This window comes from Maylandia zebra, linkage group LG3 (assembly GCF_041146795.1).
Source record: "Maylandia zebra isolate NMK-2024a linkage group LG3, Mzebra_GT3a, whole genome shotgun sequence".
Classification (NCBI taxonomy): domain Eukaryota; kingdom Metazoa; phylum Chordata; class Actinopteri; order Cichliformes; family Cichlidae; genus Maylandia; species Maylandia zebra.
The window spans coordinates 45,985,780-46,000,286 of NC_135169.1; the positions used below are offsets into that span (position 1 = coordinate 45,985,780).

Below are 14,507 nucleotides of genomic sequence, written 5' to 3' on the forward strand. Positions count from 1 at the left end.
TGTCTTTCAGGTTTTCATCACACTGTTTTTGGAGCATTTAACCAGCACAAAAATGGATATGATACAACAGATAAATACAGGGAATATATTAATAATATCCAGTATATTTGTGTCTGATCCCCATCATCTTTAAATCAGCCAATGAGTGACATTGCTAATGCCATGAGGATCCAGTTTACATAACCTACCTCAAAATTAAAGGTGACATTTTTATCATACAGGATGAATATTTCTTATTTCTTTCCAGCATCCAGCAGATAGCTGGATCACTGTGCACCACTGCTCTGATGGACTTGGAGCCTTCCAAAACACCAGCTGTGCAATCCTCCTATCAAACCTTCAGCTCTTGCCTTTATCTTCTTTGCGAGGCACATTTTTTAATCATAAACCTGACCTCACAAATCCGTTTGTAGTGTTGTAACGCGGGGCGTGCTCTCCACATACACCGCGAATCCCTGGATCCTCTGAGTAGGACCATGATTTCCTGGACGGTGTTGCCAGGGGAAAGGTGGTGCCCAGGACCTGTTGGAAATGACAGCTGAGGAAAGCGGATTGAAGCGAAGGCATCACAATAACATTAAAGATAGAAGATAGCGAAGAGTCCCTCGCGTCAGCGTGTAACGGGTGTGTGTCCGTTTGGGATATTTGGCAGCTTTAGCCTGACAGCTAATCATTTCACTGTGAACCGCGACTCGTAAGCTAACGACACCCACTCTCGCTGAGTGTGTGTGCATGTGGGTGCATGCATCTGTATGGGTTATGTGTGTGTGTGTATACATTTCAGTGTGGATGTGTGTGTGTGTATGACGCTGCGCTTGGATTCACTGTCCCCATCTGTCACGTTAGCTAGCATGCTAATTTGATGAGCTAATATTGGCTAATAAAAGAAATTAGCCGACTCTGGGCGAGGCACCGCACCGACATTATCACTGCGAGTCAGACCCTGAGCTAATACGATAGTACACACTGATTGCAATCTCTTCTAAGCAGAACAGCGTTATTTGCTGCCTTTAAAGAATCGCTTAAGAAGCCTGCGTTGACTTTTAGACAGCAGTGTAGCTAATTTTCTCGGCTATTAGCTTTGCAGCTAGAAGTGGGGGGGCTGGCTCGCTAATTGACCCAGTTTGGTGGGGCAAGGGCCAAGATATCATTCCGCTCGACTGAGCTTTGTTTACATTACAACTTTTAGGCTTCTTACTTTCAGAGCACGTTATTTAATGCAATTATTCAAGCCTATTAAAGGACAGCAGTATTTTTAACAGCACATCATTGACGTAATGCATTCCCAAATACGCTAAACCCTTTAAAAACTCCTGTCCCGCAATTAGTCCGGCCACCTGAGGCACCATGTAGTACATTTAACTTCACAGACTCATTCCTTTGCTCATGGTCGTGTCTACAACCAAATTACAAGTCTGTAATGTCATTAAAAAAGTAATAGCTCAGGTTTTATTAAACGGTATGTATGTTTTTGAGTTTTACTTGCTGTAGATACATTGACTCTCCTTTAAGGAAGTGAACACTTGTACTCTGGGGGTGTTTCTACAGTGTCTCCAAGAGGTCAGGGTTATCATATTTAACCAAAACTAACGTGAAAAACACGTTTTAGTTAAAGAAAATAAAAACAAAAACTAGACTTTTGTTAAAACTAACTGAAATGATTTTGGGAACCTACGAAAGATACGAAAAAAATATGTAGAGGTGATATCGTTAGTTTTAGTACTTTTAGTAAATGTGTTATTGTATCTTTCTTCATGAGGCTTTGGTTGGTCATGTTTATTGCAACTTTGGATGGCTACAAGACTGCAAGTCTACTGCTTTCAAAAGGTTGCGTGTTCATAATGTAACACCGGCTCTGATTTTCCTAAATCTTGTCTCTAGCAAAAATTCTTGCAACCGTGTCAATGGCTGAAAATGCTAAAAAATAATAGCTATGTAAATAGCTAAATGTAATGGTCACTGAAACCTTGAATGCTAAGTTTACCAACTTGCCGAAAGAGCTTGTTGTTAATTGTATTAAAGTAATTTCATGACATTTAAAGTGAATGAAGCTGGATTGAAACATGATAGGTGTTGGTAAAAAAGAATTATTGGTGCTCATATGATTAAAAAAAGGCTGGAATTTCCACTTTTAGCAGTTTTGGTCAAAACATCAGTGTCACCTTTTCAGCTGTTATGATGCATTGGCGGTTGTTCCTTAATGTCATATGTTTCTCTGTGAAAGTGCCTCTCAGAGTCTCATGATTCACACAAGGCTGGTGAAAACAAGGCGGATATTATATGGGTGAAAACATGACTGCAACACTAAAACTGTCTGAGCACAGGCTCTGGTGTCAGGCACATCCTGTAAACAGATAGCCCTGTGGTTTGTTCTAGTGTGCTAAATGGTAAAGTTTAAAACAAATAGTTATTACTGGCACTGTGAGTGTATAATTCGTCCCTCAGGGGAGCTGTTTCCACTGCTTTAGTCATCACAGTAGGGTTATTGTGGTTTTCCAACATTTGAGCACAGAGGTTAAAAATAATGACAACAGTTTCACTTTCTCTGTCCTCATTTAACAGGGTTGTAGAGATGGAGTCCCTGATGAGCGCGGTGACTCCACGCTCCCCAGCACCCGCCAAGAAACTTTCTGAGGTGGACTTCCGCTCAGGGGCAACCCTGGAGCAGCTGTCGGCACAGGTATCTGAACTGGTACTGCTGGAGCAGGGGGAGTTTGGAGACCAGACCGCCTTAGAGGTCCACACTGCCAAGGACTTCATCTTCAACATGCTAGGTAGAGAGGTTCATTTCTAATACACACTTCCTTTCCGATTCCCTTCCTGTCGTGACTGTTACAGGAACCTTGCAGAGATATGACACAAATGCACATATCTAATTAGCCAATAGCACGGCAGCAAGTCAATGCATTTTGACTTAAGACACTATCAAGATGACCTGCTTGAGTTTGGCCTCCTTTAGCATTAATCTAGTGCACAGCTGGTACAATCTCATCCTACCTGAGTATTGTTCCTGACCATGTCCATCTGCACCCATGTTCTAATGGCTCCTTCCAGTAGGAAAACATAACATGTCACAAAGCTCTAATCAGTTCAAACTGGTTTCTTAAAGACCATTTATGTGCACCACATATTTCTAACAGCATAACTTTTTGGATGGTAATCATTCATTTCCTGTAGCTGCAATCAATTGGGACTGGGTGGAAAAGGTTTCCCACAGATTTATATTGTATGTGCATGCAAATGTATGCGTGTGTATGATTTCTATTTCTGTAGCGATCATCTTTGCCGAGTAACTCTATTTAAAAACAAATAACAGAGCAGTGTCATTAGGTGTATCTTCAGTGAGTCTCACATCCTGTGTTGGGCTCCAGCTCCGCTTCTTGTTCATTAGTAGCCGTTAATTATCCACAAAAGGAGAAAACTTGGAACAGTGGGGCACCTTTCCCAGGAGTGGCTGACCTACCAAAAGTAGTTCAAGAACGCACTGACTGATTCGCTGCCAGTTATCACAAATGCTTAATTGCAGTTCTTGCTGCCAAATGTGGCAGGAAGGGGGCAAATACGCTTTCTTCTAAGGTTTCAGCCTCACCTCGGTCGGCACACCACTCTCACGAAGCCTGCTTACAGTGCACGTCTTTTCATGTAATGCCCACTGTTTTTGTTAAATGCACCTTTATGGTCAAGCAAGCATGCATGCATTTATTTACCCAGGGCTGTGCGACCTATGTGAGCAATGAGGAGTCTTTTTTAGCAACGCCCTGCTGTCGTCACCTGGACTCTGCCCAGCACAATCACACCATGCTGTGCTGGCTTAACATGCAGTGATCTGTGCTGGCATGCTTAATGTGAAATAATGATTCGAGTCATCAGCTTCATCCTGCTGTGCATGTGCTGATTTGCCTGTCCCTGTAGATTTAGTGCATCACAAGGCTCTTCAAGTACAATGAAAAAGTGACGAGTGAAAAGCGGTTTGGATTTGTGTCGAACTACTCGTCAGACTTTAGTACAGCGAGGTCATTTCTTTTTGACAGTTTTTGTTCGTAGTGAAATATAATTGAGGCAAAAAGAGTTCCCATTTAAGTGTGAGAGGATTCTCTTTCGTTTCGTGGCTCATGTTGGGAGCCAGCATGCAGGAAAATAATGAACAGCGTAGACCAGGTACAGTATGTTTAATTTAATCCTTCCGTATGCACTGAAGCTCCAGTGGGTCATTAAGAAGTCTGAAATTAAAATCAAGAAAAGTACATTCCCCAGAAATCTGTTGCGGTGTGTTTAAGACTGCGGGAATAAAATCAAATCTTTTTTAAACAATAAAGCAGCCTCTCACGTGTGTAAAGGTATTTCTTGTTGCTTAGTTTTCATCTGAAGATTGAAAACGAGCACTAAAGTTTGGTTTTCTCTATAGAAGCTGGTCAGAACAGCAAGTTGGCGGCGGCAGAGCCGATCTCACAGACCCAGATCCAGCATTTGTAAACACGTGCTGGTCGTAGCACTTAGCACAAACATTCGCTATGTCGATGTTTGTTTCTTGACATGGAAGTGAAAACGAGAGACACGGCAGAGAGTTTCTCTCTCTCTCTCTCTCTCTCTCTCTCTCAGCATGTAATGAAAGCAAAGCACTGTGGATGAGCTAGAACGCAGCGAATCAGGGTCGACCTCGTTCATGTTCACTTGTGAATGAGTTAGCCTTTATCACAAGGAGACAGATAATGTCACGCAGTCGCATTCATGTAGCATTTTTCCCATCCTACTGACCGGTCAAAGCTCTTTAGACTCTAAATCACATTTTAACCACGTGTTTATAAACTGCTTTATGCTCTGCAGTTCAAACATTCAAACATCTGCCTCATTGATGGCTGATTTAGAATCACCAGTAAACCTAACAAGCACGTCTTTGGACTGTGGGAGGAAGCCCGAGTACCCAAACCCACACAGGCACAGGGACAATGTGCAGACTCCACATGCTATCATAGTTCTCCTCAACCTGTCAGGTTGTTTTATTATGTGTAAACAGTCAAGAGTAGGTCTGCACAATAAATCGAAAACTTATTGTCATCGCAATATCAGCCTGCGCGATGGGCCCATCGCAAAAGACGACGTAAACTGCGATAATTGGGTACCTTAAAATGTTTACACACGTGCTTTAAAGAATTTACCAATCAAAGAAACCCCTTTACACATTTGACCAGTCGAATAGAGCCCTTCAAGGCATTAACCAATCAAATGGATTAGAGGCCCGCCTCCTACGCAGGTGGGGAGCGAACAACGCTGCAGCAACGAGTCAGAGTTGTAAAGGCTGAGAGCGAGACGTGTGACAAGAACGCTACTGAACTCGTGCCTAAAAAAAAAAATAGTACCTCACTTATTTGGAGGTACTTTGGATTTGATAAAGACGACGTTCTCCAAACACAGGTGCTCTGCAAAACTTGCCGAACACTCGTGGCAACCACCAGAGGAAACACGACTAATCTCCACCATCATCTTCAAATACAACCACAGAGAACTGTTTGAAGAGTTCCAGAAAGACAGGGCTAGCCAAACAAAGGTTGCTAATGTTAAGACAAAGAGCGCAGCAGTCCAACAGCCGTCTCTGTATCAGAGTTTTTCAAGTGGAACAACTTATGAGAAAACGTCGAAGCGGTACAAAGAAATAACAGAGGCCATTACACATTTTTTGACAAAGACATGATGCCTATAAATACAGTTAGCAGAGAGGGCTTCACCAGTCTGATACATAAAGTGGACCAGAGATACCGCATCCCCTCACGAAACTACTTTTCCCATGTCGCCATTCCACAAATGTACGAAACATGCCGCAGGACCGTCACGTTTGAACTGAGCCAAGCTGAAAACTACGCAAGCACTACAGTGAAGTTTCCTCTCCAGTTTTGACTTACATCATAACTGCTTGGTGAGTGGTAAAATGATGAACAACTGCACTGAGATAATTTGCAGTATAATCTAAGTTATGTTTATTTAAAACTAATTCTAGAGACCGGGAAGGATGTCTTTCAGAATTTTCTTATGTGGGCAATGTTTCAATGTTAAAGTGCACTTTGTTGTTACACTGCTAATACAGCAGCTTTCATTAAATAAAACTGTGCAGTAAAACGGAAATTATGTATTTGTTTTTTTTTTTTTTTGCTATTTATTTTATCGCAAGTCATATCGTTATCGCAGTATTGATCACAGTTATCGCACATCACAGGTTTTCCTAATATCGTGCAGCCCTAGTCAAGAGTAACAATAGGTGTAGAAGCCACACTTAGAATTGCACAGGGTAAGCTGGGAGCCGGCACATGTTCCTTACTTAATCCAGATAACTCACCCCAAAGTCCTCTTGTAGAAAACAATGCGAGGTTTATTAATCCACTTTCTTCTTTACAAAACAAATCCAGTGCTCAGACTTACTCAGAAGTTTGCATAAAGTCCAAACTGATCAGGAAACCATAATGCTTCACTCTCCAGCTCACACACAAAGTGTTCGGTGCTGCTGTGTGTTGCAGTAGCCCTGCAAGGGCACACGTGTAATTCTACATGTATTCCAAATACTGTACATGAAGCTGACATCGCACAGGAGACCATAACAGAATGTAGTATGGCATCAGTGTGACGCTACAAAGTCAGTTATCCAGAGAGTCACAAATCAAAGTGACCTCTTTGAATTCTTTCTTGCGTGTGACCAACGACACAGTGTTAACTGAGATGATTGTATCTGCTTAGTTTTTCTGGAAACGCTCGAGTAAGAATTATCGTTGGTCTTATTAATTAATTAATTAGTGATTAGAGTTAATTGGATTTAAAAATATTTAGTGCGTAGTTTGATCGCACACATGGCGGGCTGGCTTTGTTAAGACTTGATGCTCAGATTGTGTTTATTAGTAACAAGCGGAGTGTGTTTGTTTGTCCAATAGGTGGCACTCTCCTCCCTCCCTGCTGTCTCCTGTCAGCCAGCCCCTCTTTCTTGAAATGAGGCGTGTTTGGCCAGAAAGTTTCAGGTCGTTTTTTTTAATATATACACACTTCTTTCTCCCGTGTGTATTTTTATTACCAAGTTTTACATTGCTGTAGATCCTCTTGTCAGTGCACAGAGATGCCTGGATCACCCAGAATTGCTATTCCTGTCAAATCAGTACTGTAGCATTGCTTGACAGACAGCTTCTCTAAGTTTCAAGGCTTCTCCTCCTCTAAGCTGAAATAGCTTCATCAAACGGGCTGCTTCCCCCGGGGAGAAATCACACAAATCAAGATGGAACTTGGCTTTTTTTTTTTTATCGTATCATTGTGTCACCAAGTGCAGCAGATATTCCTGTTTCTGTGTAAAAGTTGTTATTTTTTTCTTTCTAGCCTTTTCTTTTGCTCACTTCTCATTTTTCATGACTGTGTTGCAAAGCCCTCTGCTTTCCTCTTTGCTCTATCTTGGTTGAGAAGCTCTCTCTCTAACGCTCTTATTTTTTTCTTGGTTTTTGAGGCATCTTTTGCCTGCATAATCACCAATGGTTTGCTAGCATTTTCATAGCCTGTGCCTCACCACCTGCTGTGACAGCTCCAACTGCGTATGGAAAGGGGAAAGGAAAAAAACAGAAAAAGTTTGGCACTTTCCACTGAGGAAGACAGTTTGCGTTCTAGGAATATAAAGTTAAGTATGCGGCGGTAGCCACGTTAGCAGCTTCTGTGCCTCTCGAGGCGCTGCGGAGGAGGAGAAGCAGCAGCGAAAAGCAAATATCTTGATGGAGGGGCCTTGTTAAAGCATGCCGGCCTGCTGTTGGAGGGGCTGCAAAGGTGCTGGCGTGTCGATGCCGTACACTAGTGGCTTCGCTTCAGCTTTTTTTTGCCAGCCTTTTCTAAAGTTTGAGCTGCAAAGGGATCCCTGCTGGGATTTGCACACTGTCAGAGAAAAGGAAGGAGAAAAGAGATTAAACTCTTATGCACGCGCACGCACCCGGTGTACCCAGCGATTTCCCCTCACAGCGTGACAGATTCAAGAAGAGGCCCTTATTTACCCAGCATCTGAGTAAACACTGTGGTTTTGCCTTCAGGCTGCAGTGGCGGGGGGGCTACTGTGGATGTCTTTTGAAAAACAAAAGTGTGATGAGGGCAGAAATAGATCCACGCTGCCGGCGGAGCAGACGATCCGGTGTGGGCCCAGACGTACCCTTAACCTAGCATCACAGATCTTAAAGTTTGTTAGCGAGTTTAGTTCAGAGTTCATCTTCCCCCTCCTGATGTCGGGGAGAAGGAATTACTTTTGATCCAAGTTAAAAAAGTCACGAGTGTTCTTCAGCATCGGCCCAGATTCTGACATTTTTATCTGAAAAGTTCTCAGTTGTAGGTTGAAATGTTGAAGAATTACACTGTGTATGAATGTTTGAAGAAAAAACAGTTTTAACAAACTGTATATATTAAAAAACAAAAGTCAAATGAGAACTTTTCTTCCTCGTACTTGACATTAGTGGTGAGTCGATCACTGGGAGGGATATTCGGCATTTTTCAGATTTGGACAGAGGAGTTTTTGTAGCACCTGGGTTGGTGTTTGGTGCTGGCATGAGCTGTTTGTTTGGTGGAAATGTGTCAAGCAGCATCTGTACAAATTATTCTGGATAGAAGCATATGTTAAAATGTATGTTTATTGACTCAGTCATTGTGGTTTGTTGCAGTTATGCATGTCATTCTCTTGGTCATAACTGGATTCGGTATCAGTTCTAAAAACGTAGCAGTAAATTCTGAGTATACATCAGATCTCCGCCTTTCCTTAGTTACAGTGACCTCCGTTCTCGCCTATGTCAGCTGCTTTGCTGCTATTTTTCACACTTAGACCTCTTGACTGTGTGCCCATTTGAGTGATAAGTGGGGGTGGTTAGACTGAGAAGTGCCATCAGCACCTTAGTTGCTTTTGTCCAAGTCAGAAGAAGGATGAGTGAAAAGGTCACCTTGAGCTGTGAACTTATTAGTGAACATCTGAGTGATTTTTACCAGCGATATCACTATAATCTCATTTCATGAAGTTATCGTGGTTCTGTGAATGTTGCAGGCGCTGGCCTTTAGCACTGAAACATACAGTCTATAAATATATTTGCCCCTATTTTATTTTTAGGTGTTTTGGTGATTGTCTATTGTAATATCCCAAAGCTCTTGAAGGCACATTTATATAACTTGTTTTGTTGTGCCAACAGTCCAAAAACTCAAATATATTCCATTAATTATTAACTGAACCGTCTGTTCATATTTGAGAAGCTGGAACGAGTGACATTTTCAGTGTTTCAGCTGGAAAACATGGACTGTAAATGAAAGATGGATGTGGCCCCTGTGACGTCTCCCAGTTTGTGTTTTTGGCCTCAGAGTTAGTCTTTTAGGTGTGGCCGTGCTGGTTTTCAGGAGCAGGAAGTTACCATATTTAGACGAGAGGTTAAAGTTAGCAGCTAATGCTAGCAAATGTGATTAGCAAGATTCATCCATAATTTTAATTGGTGCACTGCAAAGACAGATGTACTCACATTACTCAGAGTATGATTGTGATAGTCCTGACTATACCGTAAAATATTATTTATTGCACCCTTAACGATGCATGTGGACGATTTGATGAGCGGTTCCTCTAACGAGGGAAATCATCCTTCTACACCAAAGATGTAAACATGTTAAGTTCACGGGGGCTGACTGTTTTGGATCCAACCTCATGTGGCCACTAGAGGAACTTAAGTTTTGGCTGACTGCTGTTTTCTTTTTTAGCCCTGGAGGTTGTTGCTTGTTTAGAAAATAAAATAAATGGATTAATTTTCCATCAGTTGACTAATCTTTTTTTATTATTATTCAATAATATGTAATGTAAGTTTGAAAACGGTGCTCGAACACTGTCATTCATTACATTTGTATGAAGATCTTAAAGCAGCTTGAAGCAGCCTTGCTCTTTAATATCCAAACATGGCCTCGTGCATTCAGCTAGTGAAGCTGTAGTAACACAGGAATGAAATGAATCAAACATAATCTTTGCTATTTGTGAAGAGCACATAGCAAATTGGCAAAGCCATTTAATTATGCAAGGATTGTGCACAAAATGCAGAGACTTGCATATTTTCTTAGCTTGTATAGCTTATTTTCCACAGTTGGGCAGCAGCAGTATCCAAACACTGAGAAGCCAGTCAGAGCAGAACATGTTATTCTCCTTCAACGCTTTAATATAGTGCATTTATCCAGCACTGAATTTGTCCCCTCAACCTTTGCAGCAGTTTCATACACACTCACATGTTGCGACGCATATTTCATTTTTGTGAGGGGCGGGAGGAAAAAAATCCCTTTTGGTTTAATTTGAACCGTCAAAACAGCAGCGGCATCCCTGTGGGAAAGCAGCTCGCTGTGGTCCAAGCCGTGTCTGGCCGGTCTCCCGCTCTCGCCCGTGAACGCTGGTGGGCTTCTGCGTGACTGATTCGCAGCTGGGTGCTGTGACTTCTCTGCCTCAGATGCTCCGGGTCCAGCTGTAGTTTTTATCGCTGGCTTGGGCTGGTGGCTCCACGTGGTCTCCTCTCTCTGATCAATTCTCAGTTAATGCCATTTTGTATTTAAGAGCCCATCTTCATTCGTTCTTGGCAGGTACGCAAGAATCACGGCGCTGCAGACAGAAAAGATGAATGAAATATTTGTGCTGGATTAGTTAGGCTTGGTTTCTGTTCACTTTCCGTCAGCTCAGGCTCACCAGTGCCAGGCAGCACAGATGAACAGCATCTTGCCTGCCATAAGCGATAGTCATTGTTGACACCTTTTTTTGGCACCTTGTAGCTTCAAATCTAAACGATCAGAAAGCTGGCGTGTCAGTGAAAATGACTGCGAAACACTAAATTGTTGCAACCGTCTGCATCCTGTGACTGAACATAGCCACAGACGTCATTCATTGTAATTGAACTTGTTGTATTTATCATGTTAAATAAGAAATATTCTGACACTGGGTGACAGTATCTGCTCATTTTAATAACTGTGGTTGACACTCTCATTTTTGCTCCTTCATAATCACACTCGGAAGTATTCCCGAGGGTAAGAAAAGGGAATAATTTGGGCAGTAGCTGTCAACCGATAACAGTCAAAGGAGGAGGGTGCAGCTACGTGAGGCGCTGGATTCACAGCTCACTCGCAGGCTCTCCAAAGTTTTTCACGAGAAAATCACCTCTTCGTTACAAACAATTAAACCCTCACCATTCATATTTTCTCCTAATTTGACTAATTTAATTTCTGCCTTCATTAAGTGTCTCAAACGAGCTCCCGTCTATACTTCAAAAGAAGACATTTGAACATTTCCAAACACAGAGCGTCGCGATGGACGGAGTGACTGAGCCTTCATATAAAATTCAGCAAGTGTGACATTAACTGATACACTGAACTCGTTCATGTGTAACTGCTCAAAACCCGAGCGAGGACCGAAGGAGACCTGGGGGGAAAAAGACCTGAATATATTATTGTGGGACTGATGTTGAATATAATCCAAGGAGGCAGTGGAGCTTGTGCTGGGTTTGTTTTGCGTGTTAATAGGCTCTAGAGTTTGTCACTGATGCCGAGGTGTGCAGTTATTGGATGTGTCAGTTTATGGAGCTCTTTTGCTCCCTGACTGCTTACATTTCTGAATATAGGATGCAAATGTAGTTGGATTGGGTTATTATTATTATTAGCATAGGTAAACATGCTCTGTGTGCACTGTTTATATCCAGCACCTGAGCACATTGTGATGTAAATTGTGCAATTTGTGAACGTAATCCGACCTCAATCCATACCAGGTGTACGTTGGAAGTTTGAGCTAAGGAGCATCCCGGAGCCACGTACACGTATTACAGTCGTCCCTCGTTTATCGCGGGAGTTCTAAAAATAACCCGCGATTGGTGAAATCCACGAAGTAGCCAGCTTTATTTTTTACAGTTATAAGTGTTTTAAGGCTATAAAACCCCTCACTACACACGTTATACACTTTTCTCAGGCAGGCATCAACATTTTCACACTTTTTTCTCTTTTTTAAACACTCAAATAAGTTCAAACCTTCATAGAAAAATAAGTCCAGTATAGAATAAAACCAAAGATCAAACCGTGTTTTAGGTCCAGAACATGGGAATAGAGCAGCTGCCAGAGAATTCCACATTAATGAATCAAGGGTACGGAAGTAGAGGAAGCAAGAAGAGATGAGTTGAGTAAAGTTTGACTTATCTGACTGTTTTTTTTTTTTTGCTTAATGCACCTTATAATCCAAAAAATACAGTAACTTCTACCTTCCTTTAGCACGTCCAGAAGTCCAACTTTTTGTGTGATGGTTAGCATCTTCCTCTGCCTTTTGGGTGCTACTGCAGGTGCCTTTGACAGCGCAAAACATTTCGTCGACGTTGTTGTGTTTGTTGGAGAGAAAACTTACAAACATACAGTACAGCACTTCAGAGTCAGACTGCTAGTGATCGAAGATTTATGTAAATTTGACAAGCTGAATGCAATCTGTACTGTACAGGAGACGGGACGGAGGAGATTGTTGGAAATTGGTCTACAGCCAACCAAAAGCATGCAAAATTGCGCAAAAAAAGCTGCAAAACAGCAAAGCTGCGCAAGGTGAACGCCCTCATGGCAAGGGACCACTGTATTAGAATCCGACAAGACACTATAGATGTGTAAATGTCTGTACAGGCTAGCAGCTAGCTGAGAAATTAATGTAAAGTCTGCATGTTCTCCATGCCTCAGACATGTCTGTGGTTTGTAGTGATGCATTTTGGTTCACTTGGTGTTCATTTGGATTTTTCTCTGTTCAAAGAAACCAAATCATGGAGAAAAGCTACAAGACTTAGCTAATGCTAACCTACCTCCCATTGCTGTTAATATTATAAAAGCTGCCGTGTAAACAGGAGAGAGGTTGTAGCTGGCTTCATGTTCAGTGCAGCTATACTCGGCGCAGTGAAGAAGCTACAAAAAGGTTGCGTAAAGCGGCACACTTCCACCTGCTGGCATACAATGTTAAATAATGCCCCACAACAAAAATCATAGCATGGAAGTTTACACCTGTTATGGGTTATAATATTCTCCATTCCATTGTTTAAGCTGTCTGTGGCTAACACACATGGATTGGCAAATTCATCCAGACTCTCAGAACTGATTTGGTAACTTAGCTGATTATTTTAGTTATTTTATTGGCTCATTTTATAAACTAACCACTGCCAGACTTGTTCAGGGTACCTAACGTACAAGTAGGTAACATTATCTCAATGGTAGTTGCTGCTAACAAATTCATTTTTTTATTTAACAGTCACTCGTGTAACGACTGACTTGTCTAAAACAGCAATAATCAACATGCGGGCAGTTAGCCAGTTAGCTGTAATTTAGCTAGAACCCTATATCTGATACATGATAGCGCACTGTCTTCTGCATAGAGCTCAGCCCTGATCTGTGAGGTGCTGAATGCTGATTACAGTTCGCTTAACTGCCGTGGGTATCATTAATTAGTAACAATGGCTCTCTGGATGTTACACAGGGCTCCTTTGTGACACTGAATTGATGACCGAGGAGAATTTGAGCCACCTCTTTTGGCCCGTTTTATTGAAATACATCATCTTTATGTGGCTTCTCAAACAAATGAGCCTCACTGCTTCTCTAAAATGTAAAAGTAAAACTGCAGCCTGGCTTTTTCCCCCTCGGCGATAATTGCCTGTCATTTAGTGGGACATCATATCACAAAGTAACTGGCATCAAAGCAGCAATGTGGAGCTGGAACACACTGACAGCTTCTTGCATCCCCTCTCTCTGCAGGTGGTTTCAGACACACCATGTCTGCCGTCACTCTCAGCCCTGTTTCTTGCTCCTATTAATCACATTTTATGTCTCTCTCTCTCTCACACTCACACACACACACACACACACACACACACACACACACACACACACACACACACACTAAACACCTGGCTCAGTGATGTGAGACATCCCCTCCAATCAGATTAAATTGGAACTTCTCAATTCCTCTCCTTCTGAAAGCCCTATTTTGGAGCTAATCTCCTGACTCGATATGAATTCATAAACAGCGCGGCGTCAGAATGGCTCACCTTTCAGCGGCGGGGTTGTCTCGGATTAATCCGGCTATTAGCGTGCGAGGTGAGGCTGCGAGAAGCAGCAGTTGAAAAGCACAGATAACATCCAGGTTGAGACTATATTAGTCAGGAGTCATTTGTAACGGACTGAATTGCTCCTTGCGGGATGTGGCTGCTTTTAAAATGATTTTCATGGCGCGCTCTGCAGCAGTATTAGAATTTTATTGTCTGGAATAACAGAGAGGTCACGCAGAGGTGGATTCTCAGAAAAAAAACATCACTTTCTGAGACAAATGACATCCCCTCCCACTACTGCACAAAGATGGCCTGAAATAAGAACTTGGATGTACCTCATTAGTTAATCTCCCAGAAGCATTCACAGTTGAAATTGGCTGGTTTGATGTGAATACAGTGATTAAAAAAGCTAATGGTGTAATTACATGTTTATGTCATGGTTTAACGTACTAGCAATCA

The 14,507-nt window shown here is 42.1% G+C and overlaps 1 protein-coding gene across 3 annotated transcripts in view; it reads left to right on the plus strand.

Moving 5' to 3' along the window:
• The window catches only part of tmem102 (transmembrane protein 102), a 30,357-nt gene that overhangs the window by 2,321 nt on the left and 13,529 nt on the right, over window positions 1-14,507 (plus strand). The window contains exons 1-2 of one of the 3 annotated variants that reach the window (XM_004571017.5): window positions 389-624; window positions 2,563-2,774. In XM_004571017.5, the coding sequence (XP_004571074.2) occupies window positions 2,573-2,774 (202 nt within the window). In that variant the 5' untranslated portion in view covers window positions 389-624; window positions 2,563-2,572. The other 2 variants (XM_076881943.1, XM_076881944.1) reach the window with 2 other exon arrangements.